At 40.5% G+C, this 12,087-nt stretch overlaps 1 protein-coding gene across 8 annotated transcripts in view; it reads left to right on the forward strand.

The window, feature by feature from the left end:
- The window catches only part of LOC144944592 (kelch-like protein 24), a 31,355-nt gene extending 26,952 nt beyond the window's left edge, over positions 1-4,403 (forward strand). For all 8 annotated transcript variants that reach the window (XM_078872878.1, XM_078872880.1, XM_078872883.1 and 5 more), the window contains 4 exons: positions 1,139-1,315; positions 1,868-2,014; positions 2,996-3,161; positions 3,668-4,403. In XM_078872878.1, coding sequence (XP_078729004.1) covers positions 1,139-1,315; positions 1,868-2,014; positions 2,996-3,161; positions 3,668-3,830 — 653 coding nt within the window. In that variant the 3' untranslated portion in view covers positions 3,831-4,403. The remainder of the gene's footprint in view (positions 1-1,138; positions 1,316-1,867; positions 2,015-2,995; positions 3,162-3,667) is intronic.
- The last annotated feature ends 7,684 nt before the right edge of the window (positions 4,404-12,087 follow it).

Genomic DNA, 12,087 nt, shown 5'->3' on the forward strand with positions numbered 1-12,087 from the left:
AAACTCAAAGCCATACACAATTAAAATGTAACGGTCATACAAACGTTGTGCTAACTGCCCCGTACAGTCAACATTAAGTGTCCTGTATAATAAAAGTGTCAGTATTCTACACCATTGTCAATGCAGTCATTGAAAGTTTACCTAAAGTTGCACATTGTGTTCAACTTGCCAGACTCATTTCACGTTGCATGTTTGAAACCAAACACATTAGCTAGGATGATTGCCCGAGAACAGACTGATTGACCCAGATGTGGATAATTATTTCTGTAAATCTGGAAAAGGTAGGAGTTTACTTTGTAAATAATTCTACTTCATGTCTGCACAGAGAATACGGAATTTTGTCAGTATTTATTTAGTTAAAGAAAAATTGAGATGGGGACAGTCATAATTCGGTATGGTATCACAACTTTCATCTTGCTGCTCGAAGATACATTGTGTCTCAGGAATGTTGATTGAAGAGGTTTACATTGCAGAGAGGCAATGTTGCCATGGTGTAATGGTTATCACACTGGACTTACTATCCAGAGGTCGCTGTTTTGAACTCCTGGTACCGCAGTATTAATGGGTGCATTATAGTTTGTCGATTGGCAGGCCGCATGTTGTGGGGTTAAAGTGTAGGTACTTCCCACCCCTTCCTAGACGTTTTGCCACTGTGGACGAGTACACCATATTACCTCTAGAGGGGCTGTAGTGGAGGCCTTTCCGGCAGCAGTGGCATGAAAAAGAAATTTCAGGGCTGCACATTGCAGAGAATTAGCAATGGCATTGTCCATAATAAAGGTTTTTGGGTTAGATCGCGTTATTTATGAATGTGTCGCAACTCTCCACCACCCGACACGGCCAATCAGTAAAAAATGTGTCATGTTGACAAAAGACAAATAGTTCACTACTTTAGCCCACCGGTGTGTTGAAGCATGAAACCACAATATTTACAATTGAGTATGACGTTTCGCTGGTAATTACATCCAGCATCATCGGCGAATTTGCCAGAACGTGACACATTTTTTACTGATTGGCCATGTCAGGTGGTGGGGGGTTGCAACACATTTATAAATAACGTGATCTAACCCAAAAACCTTTACTATGAATAATATTGGTCGCGAAAGCCTACGTGTTAAAATGGCATTGTCGTCTGTAGGCCTGGCGATGCTGGATGGGTTCGTGTTCGCCGTGGGTGGGTGGGAGGGCTCGTCCCGCCTCGACTCGGTGGAGGGCTACGATCCCAGCACCAACTGTTGGCAGTTTGTGGCACCGATGCGCATGGCTGTGACCAGTCCGGCCGTGGTGGCTCTTGATGGACTTCTATATGTCACTGGTAAGTCTTGTGAACACCTTGCCCTGAAAGATTGCCATTGCAATTCTACAGTGTTGTTGAATGATGATCCAAAATTCTGCTGCCAGACTCATAAACTTCACACATCAACGTGACCACATTACCCCCATACTGCAATCGCTCCACTGACTCTCAATTCAATCTCAGATCAATTTCATAGTCACCGTTTTCAAGGTTCACTATTTTCAAGGTTCACCATGCACTTGTTCCTGCCTACTTCTCCCCTGTCATCACACTCGACTCACCTCCACATATTCTCCACTCCAGCAACCAAGGCTTTACATCAAAGCCCCGGGTCAACCTCTGCTGCCCCAATCGCCTGGAATTCTCTTGCCCCAAGCTATCTGTGTTCTTGACTTCCTGCCCCTCTTCAAAGACATTCTCAAGACATATTTTTCTCTGCATGTGACTTGGCCTCTATTATAAATAAACCCAACTGCAGTTTCTCTACAGCAGCTTGAGATATGGTCAAGTTTGGAGGTTATATAAATCCATAGTTTGTTTGCATTGAATGGGTTTTTGTTGTTGTTTCAGGTGGTGCTGTGTTAGAAGATGGTGATGGGATTGAGCTGGTACAGGTTTACAACCCAAAAATGGACACATGGTCAGAGGTCCCCCCAATGCAGATCGCTCGTTCTGGCTCAGCAGCTTGCGTGCTCAAGGGCAAAATCTACGTAATAGGTACACAACCTACACAGAGGATCGTTTATCAGCATGTATATATGATGAAGTGTCTTTTTACGTGGTTTTATGTGGCAGGATTCAAGTGACAAGTGTATTTTCTCATTATAGAGATCATTAGCATATCCTTAACAACAGTAGTGATTCGGTATTGTATAGATCCTGTGTTTAAACCAGGATCTGTTGTAGTGGATTTGTAGTCTACATAGTGACCAATTATCGTGAACAAAACAACCATATACACTTGTGTATGTAATGCAAGTCATATATGCATTTATTTGTATATAAATTGTTCGAGAATTGAAACATCAATACCGATTTGAATGTGACAATATCTTAAAAAGAACCCCATATTCATGGCTGCTAATGATTTCGGGGATGGTAAATTAACAACAGACAATAGTAAGGTGTAAAGTAAACAAAGGGTTTTAATTACACAGCCTAATGCTTTTGAACAGGATAAAAGTTTGCTAGATCAGATCAACTTTGAAGACTACTATGGGGTACTATTTGTCATGTTATCAAGATTACTAAAATTATTTATCTCAGAGGTTTTTGGTGTTTTGTAAAAAAAAATGTTGTACACTGCCACAAGATACGGTGGCAAGATGTTCACTATTTTGCATGGTATTCAGGCGGTCATTGGTTCAATCCTGACCCTGATGCCTGTATATTTGGAGTTTGCATGTTCTCCCCCTGGTAATGTGTATTTTCCTCCAGGTCCTCTGGTTTTTTTTCCCTCCACATTCAGAAACATGTGTTTAGAGTATTAGGCTGCTATGAATTCCCACATAAGCCACTTCATTAAGCTGTCATTTGTGGCCAGGTCGCTTCTGAAAAAGAGCTATATAGCTCAGTGGGCCTTACGTGGTAAAAATAAATTGATTAATTTTCGTAAATATCTGCTTGCCACTTCTTGTAAAGGTTATAGAAACCGTGGCTTTTTGACTTCTTTACAATACATGTGATCTTGTTTTGAAGGTGGTTGGCATGCATCCACGGAAAACACCAACAAGGTGGAGTGCTACGACCCGGCCCAGAACTCGTGGCACATGTGTGCGCCCATGATTGAGCGGCGCTACCGACCTGGCGTGGCGGTGGTGGACGGCAAGATTTATGTACTTGGTGGAGAGGAAGGATGGGACAGGTGACATTTCAGCATAACCTCTCCAAACACAACTTCATTCACTCGCCAGCAGTACCGGTTGCATTGGCTTGAGAGAGCAAATCTGTGCATGACTCTTTGCCTTTATTTTTTGCATGGTTAATATAATTTTTATTCTTAATCTAAATTGGTTATTTCATATCAGGTTAGATAGAGATAGATTTTAGAATTTTCAGTAGGAAGGGCCCAATAAACTCTGAGGTGAACAAAAATCACTATATGTGGTTAAACTAATAAAATAGCTCAAATAACCTGAATGGAAACCCGATAATATGAGGCTAACTTGTTTAATGAAGCGTTATTATTGCTCCTTCTATTATCCATAAAAAAACTGTTTTGAATTACCAATTCATAAAAGCTGCACTTTCCTTTACGCTTCAGTGATTTATATTTCCCATGGCCAAACTGTTACAGGCTAAGTACACGTACAAAAAGGGGGTATAAACAAATCAACTTATAACGTGTACTCTGCCATTCTATCTCCACAGGTACCACGACACGATAGAGAGGTATGATGACCTGACTGACACGTGGGAGATTGTAGGAGAGATGCCGACCAGCAGAAGCTGGCTGAGCTGCGTGTCGATTCAGATTCACCAAGACATCCGCACTTCCAGCCCAGGCAGCGCTGAGCCCTATGGCTACGAGTAGCTTTCCTCAGCAGCAAACAGCCCTGTCGTCTGCACCAAATCATTGTTCCTTGGTCTGTACTTTCCTGTGTTGGCGTCAGCAATGTTTTGTTTAACTAGTTGGGTATCATGCCACTACACACGTACAAAAATTAACATCACTGAAACGTCAGGTTTTTTTAAACTAATGTATAGCATTGTTTGATTTGTAGGTGTGCTTTGTGATATGGAAATTGTCGTTGTGTAGTGTACTGTCTTGCCAGGGAAACATAAATTGTCTTGGTATGGGCAATGGTTAACAAGAAAAAAATGTTGAATTTATCACGTTAAGTTGTGGTGAGATTTGCAGGCATGAAATAATAGCTCAGTAGAAGGCTATATTTCCGCATGAAGAGAGAGTCTTTACCAATTTAATGTTCCTATATTGAACTGGTTTAATTTTACTAAAATACACTTGCCTCTATGAAAGGAGAATCATGTTTAGGAGGGTTGGAAGTCTAGTCGGTGTCACTAATACATTAGACAATCTTTCGATTATAAAGAGTTGATAGAAATCCCTTGAAGTTAAACCTGTGTTATCAGAAAAAAACATAAAGCAGTCAAGAAAAAAAAATATATGCTCCGTGGATGTTTTTTTTTTATTGGGTATAACTATAGTTTGTGTTTACATGGTGTGTTTAGTACGGTACTTTATTTTTAAATGACTTGTGCTTTAGAAGCACCATATAGGGTAGACCGTTGACACTTTGGAAAATATTTCCTTGGTGGCAAATTGTTTGGGAGAGAATACTGTTTCACACTGTGAGCAAGTTATCTGGGTATAATAAGCTCGCTCGTAAATGTTACTTGTTGAAAATTAAAATGCATCTCTAAAAATGTATTATGAAATGGTTGCCTACAGGCAGCAGAAACTTCTTGCATATGAAAGGATGAATAGGATCATCAAAAGTCTTATGTCCAGTTTAGTTAGCCAGAAAATGGCTTCAGTTAATGTGCAGTCGATTGCTTCAATGCCCCCGTTGAATGTTTAGTGTTTACATTAGCCTACTAACTATGTTTGATGGTCCGGCCGACAGCATAGGCTTACCCGAGTTACCATCCCATCTTTAGCAAAGCATCACTATGCCCTAAATATGTCATGTATTTCGTTTTAGTGACTAAACCACGTGCAGTCGTACACTGTAGACACTTGTTCACACATGCATTTTGAGTGGCCGACCATACAATTAATAACTGAGCTGCCTGAACCTTATTTAAACGGATGCTAATCACCATCCCAACTACGTGAATTTATTGTATGTCGTTTACAGGAAAGTTAGCACAAGGCAGTTGCAGAAAATGGCTCACTCGTTCGTGCAAGGAGAATAGTGGTGTTGCTTTAAAAACTTTAATTCCTTAACTTCATAGATTTCAGTGTTCACTTTTGGTTTGCGAACGGTGTGTTATGTTTCAGCCAAAAGGATATCATACTCGTTTTTAAGATATACATTTAAATTCGGGACTGACTTGGATATAATGTTTTTGTCATGAAGACTTCAGATGCCTAGGCATGTGCATATTAGCCTTGAATGCATATACTTTGGAGGAACATTTAGTGAAACAGAATTCCTCCGAATTAGCAATGAATGTAACTGGATGCTATTTAAAGGCAAATTTATGTATGTTATGTAAAGTGTTTAAATAATAAAAATGAGCATTATACAAAAAAGTAATACCTTAAATTAAACTCCATAGTACTGTTTGTCAGTTACATTGGTAAGGAAACTGATGTCATACAATCATAAATAATATATATTTTTTATCTTGAGAATTTAGTAGCATCTCAGCTTGTGAAGAGCAAAATAAAAATTCACATGGAGTATTTAAAATGCAATGCATTCTAAATATGTATATGGTTAAACATTTGCATATACCATGTACTGAAAATTGTCATGTCTGTTATTCGAAGAATGTGATAGACCTTAAGATCCATTTAGTTTGTGATCAAGAACACAAAATATGCCTGATTAGATTTTTGCCAAATACTGCAGATAATTTTCTACACATTTTACCATATTGTGGCCATTTATTTCCGTCATTAATAAGCATCCTCCATACACCACCTGAAGCTTTTCCATGCATTCGTATGTACATTATCGTCTACATTTAATGTTTTTTATCAATTTGTTCAGTGACCACTTCTAGTAAAGGTGTCACAGGTGGCAGCACGAGTTCCAATATCGACCTGCACTTCTGCTGCTTTCACACTTCATGCACTCTCATGTCAGTGCTTCCTTTTGACAGAAGAAAACAAATGAAAATGTTCAAATGGGTGGGAAACAAGATCATTAGTTTAAAGCTGCAAGGATTAAACATTAAACATTGTCTATTTAAAGGAAATTACCCTCTTAAGACCAACCTGTAAACTTTGGTTCTCCTTAATAGTTGTCATTTTAAACAATTTAAGTATTTTATCACATTAAGTTTTGTAGTAAGCTGGCCATACACTACTTGTTATTCGCATACCCATACATTTATGTTGTCTATGGTTGTACAAGTGTTAGTAGATTATTTTTTTTTAATATAAAAATTCGAAATGAAGATCTCATTACACCTAATTGTGAAATCGAAATGCTTGCACTTTACTGCCTTATATATTAAAAAGTTATTTTATGGATATTACTATTTAGGCACAAGTTCATTTGAAGGACTGTCATGTTGGTGGCTAAGGCAGCCAAAGCAATGTAACATGAAGGCTTTGTTGACTCCGTAAACTTGAGGACAAATTAAACACTTGAAATTAAAACTGCAATAGAGGCGTCCCTTGCGTAATGCCCTGCCATATCGGGAATTTGCAGCTACGCCATTCACGTTCTAGGGACATACTTCACACTTGGGCGAATCATTTTGACAGTTATGCCCTGAAAAAAATGTAACATTAAAATTTTTCAAAGTAAAACAAAATATTTTCAATTATAAAAACTCCAAGTAAAAAAAAAATTTGCAGGTTCATCAATTTAAATTACAATCTGATGCCGTCACCGCGGCATGGCAGCGTTCAATGTCACAGGCTTAGGTGTAGCCCTCATAAATCTCCGGCTTCTATTTCCATCGTGCGTGCTGCTGTTAGAAGCAGCCCACGGAATCGTTCAAGAAGCCCTGACGTTACTCCTCATTACGTGTTCTTTGTAAGGAGTAATGTCTCAATAATGATATATTATTCAACTGGTCATTTTTGTAATGTTAATATTAAGTACTGTATTGGATTTATACGTATTGTGTAAACCCATGGCTAAAATTCCGAAATTAAATCATACTTTTTTGGGTTCGTACAGCACGATTTGACTTGCGCACGCTGTTTTTCAGGAACGCATGTCACGTTATGCGAGGGACGCCTGTATTTGCCTTTTAGTTGCATGTAAACTTATATGACTAAAGTGCTGTCTTTGGATATGCCCACTAAATTAAAATGTTCCTAATACTTTCTTCACTGGCAGTCTGATGAGCACGACAGCTGGAACAAGGGCTTGTGCCTTTAGAGATGCGGCAATGATCTGGTGCAACTAAATAAAAGTAGTACGTGGATGGACGGTTGTGGTAGATCTACCAAAAGATGGATGGGTTAACAGAAAAATAGTGAAGATAGACTAATCAAGTGACTTCGTTTGCGATAGTCTTTGAGAAACGGCTTGACCTGTGGACGAGTGATGATAAAAATGTGACCTTTGAGTTACCCTATTGAAGACTGTACACATTGCAGTGTTATTAGCATTATCTGAGTTGTGTCTCTATGCTATCGCTATTAAGACTGTTTTCTTGATCGAGTGTATATTTGCAGGCACTTTTAATCAATAAATACAGTGACATAAAAATATAGGTTTTTCATATGCGGTATAATTTTTGTAAATTGTTGGGAATATTTGTTGTAGTATATTTCAGAAGAGTATATGCATGTATTGTACATACCCATTCTGTGTTGTGATCTCAGCTGTTTTCTGGAATGGTCCATCTCATTTTAAATACAAAATGCTTTAATGTTATTTTACAGTATTGTCTAATGGGATATAACGGCCATGATCATCAATGAAACCGAACTGTTGAACCCGTTTTTTCAAAGTTACAATAAATGAACTGCTGTAATGGTAAGTGTGGTTGTATCATTTGTATTTGTTAACATAATAAATTGTTGGAAAATATCAATATTGACTCTTGCACATTTGAGTTTCGGTTGTGAAAGATGTAGAACTATTTCGAAATGACTGGGACATGATTTAGGCTGACATTTTTGCCACACAGACACTGCTGCACAAAGTCCTGGTGCAAAGGTAAGGAAAAACTGGTGCTTTGAAAAATAGTTAACCAATTTGTAGTTCTAGCCTTAACTGACCCACGTATGGTTACTGCACAGCAACAACAGCCGCCATTCTGCCACTTAAGTGACGGATGATGCCTACGCCAGGTTAGGTGCACGTTTCAGCCACCTGAAGTATCAGAAGCTTTCTGGCACAAGGCGACAAGACAAATCCAGGTGTTATGGGCTAATTTTCCGAGATGGCTGACAGATGCACAAAGTGCACTTTCCCGCTGCCAACACACTCATTACCCCCAAAAACCAGATTTGGTGGCAGCAGTATTTTTCAGAGATGCAGCAGTATTTTTCAGAGATGCAGCAGTGCTTTCATTATATGATTGTGTTTGAAGTTGCTGCTGGCGTGTCGCTGAAACAAAAGGCATGGGGCCGTCGATAAATGACTTATGCAATTTTGGCCGATTTTTGACCACCCCTCCCCCCCTCGTCACACGACGTCACTAAAAGTCAGACCCCCCTCAAATATGATGTCACAAAGCTCTGCCCCCCCCAACCATATTTCCATTTTGAAAATAAAAACATGCTTCAAATCAAATTTCGATTTAAAGCTTTCGTGACTGCAGGGATTCATCTTGGTTCTTTCGGAAGTCAAGTAGAAGGGAAATAATAAAATAATAAAAATAAAACATTAAATAATTCTGACGACGTTTCGGCCACAACGCAAGCAGCCGTCCTCCGGTGAAGAACAGGTCTATCGGGAAGACAGCGTCTGACGCTGTCTTTCCGACAGACCTGAGGACGGCTGCTTGCGTTGTGGCCGAAACGTCGTGAGAATTATTTTATTATGTTTTATTTTTATTATTTACCGAAAGAACCAAGAAGATGCTTCAAATCACTTTAAACTATTGTCATTGTAGTGCGTATTTAACGTGGCGCTGCACTCTGATGTTGGAGAAAACACGTGTAGTGACTGCTTGTCACTGTATGGTGCCGGGGCTTGCGAAGCCACGGCCAGTAATGTATTGTCATTACGGGCAGCCTGGGTTATGGGATGCAGTACCAGCCCTAGCAGGGCTTGGGTGAGCGCTGGTTAGCGCGGAGGCACCACGAGCAGTGTGCGGTGCGGGCTCCCGGTGCGGGGGCGAGAGGGAGCGTCAGCCAGCCAGGGTTACCTTGGGGCACGATGCGCTGGTTGCCCTGCTGTCACGTGACCGGACGATATTGGAGGGGGGGCACCGGTGGGCAGGGGCCGTGGGGCGGTCACGTGGTCCAATGGAGCTCTCGGGAACCTTCGAGAAGGAGCTCGAGAGACCTGGAAGGTGGGCGGGGCGAAGGCCGGAGTCAGTTTTAGTTCAGGGGGATATAACGAGGGCACCGTGAGGAGCTCGAGGTTCTTTGTGTGCCGGTGTTAGGAAGATCCACGTCGGGGAGAAGCCTCTAGCCACGTGGTCCGGGACCCCGGTTGTGGTCCAGACCGGGATCGTGAACCGTGTGGAGTTCTGCCGTGTGGTTAGATGGGTATTCGAGGCCCGAGTGTAGATCGTGTTGTGTTACGTGTTAATGTGGAATAAAGAGTGTTGCTCCCAAGATTGCGTCTGCGACGACACACGTATTAAAAATGATGCCTTGGAAAGCTGAAATTTAGCATAAAATTCACTTGAAAATATTCAATGTCTAACTAAAACTGCAGATGTTCAGAATATCATGTTGAAATTCTCTCACAATTATAAAATATCAAAAGTACAGTAATTATAACTATACAAAATACTTGAAACTTTGTAGTAGAACAAAGCAAATTGTAGAGTACAATTATAACAATCACATTCATTCCACATAATGAAAAGCCCTGGTAGAATCAATCGAATCAAAATGTTTAATCACAATCATTAAAAAATGGAGAAGCAAAATGCTCCTTCATGGAATAAATAAAAGGTGACCTTAGTCAATTAAAATAATCAAATAGTTAATAATGAAAATTAATCAAAATTAGTGTTGTTATAACAATTCTATTGTTTATATTTATTTAAAGTTGCGCATTTTGACATTTTTTACATTTCTCAAACCCCCCCTCCCCCGCTCGTCACACATCGTCACACATCGTCACAAATGTCTGACCCCTCTCTCCCCCCTAGGTGTGTGACATCATTTATGGACGGCCCCCATGTCCTGATGCGCATTGCAAGTTTTACATATATAATAGGTACATACTTGGTTGTGGGTGGGTGCATACAAACACTTAAAAGCCTAGACAACTAAAACATTTTGTACAGCAAATACAACTTGAAAACATTCGTTCTGAAGTAAATTACAATTTCAAGCAAGAAGTAAAACATTCCCACAATATTTTACAGTATATACAGTGAGGAAAACAAGTATTTGATCCCCTGCTGATTTTGTACGTTTGCCCACTGACAAAGAAATGATCAGTCTATAATTTTAATGGTAGGTTTATTTGAACAGTGAGAGACAGAATAACAACAAAATCCAGAAAAACGCATTTCAAAAATGCTATAGATTGATTTGCTTTTTAATGAGGGAAATAAGTATTTGACCCCTCTGCAAAACATGACTTAGTACTTGGTGCAAAACCCTTGTTGGCAATCACAGAGGTCAGACGTTTCTTGTAGTTGGCCACCAGGTTTGCACACATCTCAGAAGGGATTTTGTCCCACTCCTCTTTGCAGATCTTCTCCAAGTCATTAAGGTTTCAAGGCTGACGTTTGGCAACTAGAAGCTTCAGCTCCCTCCACAGACTTTCTATGGGATTAAGGTCTGGAGACTGGCTAGGCCACGCCAGGACCTTAATGTGCTTCTTCTTGAGCCACTCTTGTGTTGCCTTGGCCGTGTGCTTTGGGTCATTGTCATGCTGGAATACCCATCCACGACCCATTTTCAATGCCCTGGCTGAGGGAAGGAGGTTCTCACCCAAGATTTGATGGTACATGGCCCCGTCAATCGTCCCTTTGATGTAGTGAAGTTGTCCTGTCCCCTTAGCAGAAAAACACCCCCAAAGCATAATGTTTCTACCTCCATGTTTGACGGTGGGGATGGTGTTCTTGGGGTCATAGACAGCATTCCTCCTCCAAACACGGCGAGTTGAGTTGATGCGAAAGAGCTCCATTTTGGTCTCATCTGACCACAACACTTTCACCCATTTGTCCTCTGAATCAGTCAGATGTTCATTGGCAAACTTCAGACGGGCATGTATAATATGTGCTTTCTTGAGCAGGGGGACCTTGCGGGCACTGCAGGATTTCAGTCCTTCACGTCGTAGTGTGTTACCAACTGTTTTATTGGTGACTATGGTCCCAGCTGCCTTGAGATCATTGACAAGATTCTCCCGTGTAGTTCTGGGCTGATTCCTCACCGTTCTCATGATCATTGCAACTCCACGAGGTGAGATCTTGCATGGAGCCCCAGGCCGAGGGAGATTGACAGGTCTTTTGTGTTTCTTCCATTTGCGAATAATCGCACCAACTGTTGTCACCTTCTCACCAAGCTGGTCTTGTAGCCCATTCCAGCCTTGTGTAGGTCTACAATCTTGTCCCTGACATCCTTGGAGAGCTCTTTGGTCTTGGCCATGGCGGAGAGTTTGGAATCTGATTGATTGATTGCTTCTGTGAACAGGTGTCTTTTATATAGGTAACAAGCTGAGATTAGGAGGACTCCCTTTAAGAGTGTGCTCCTAATCTCAGCTCGTTACCTGTATAAAAGACACATGGGAGCCAGAAATCTTTCTGATTGAGAGGGGTTCAAATACTTATTTCCCTCATTAAAATGCAAATCAATTTTTACAATTTTTGACATGCGTTTTTCTGAATTTTGTTGTTGTTATTCTGTCTCTCACTGTTCAAATAAACCTACCATTAAAATTATAGACTGATAATTTCTTTGTCAGTGGGCAAACGTATAAAATCAGCAGGGGATCAAATACTTTTTTCCCTTACTGTACAAGTGTAGTGGCATAGCGCTGGCTGCTGGCAGAAAAGGG

This window comes from Lampetra fluviatilis, chromosome 35 (assembly GCF_964198595.1).
Source record: "Lampetra fluviatilis chromosome 35, kcLamFluv1.1, whole genome shotgun sequence".
Lineage (NCBI taxonomy): Eukaryota > Metazoa > Chordata > Hyperoartia > Petromyzontiformes > Petromyzontidae > Lampetra > Lampetra fluviatilis.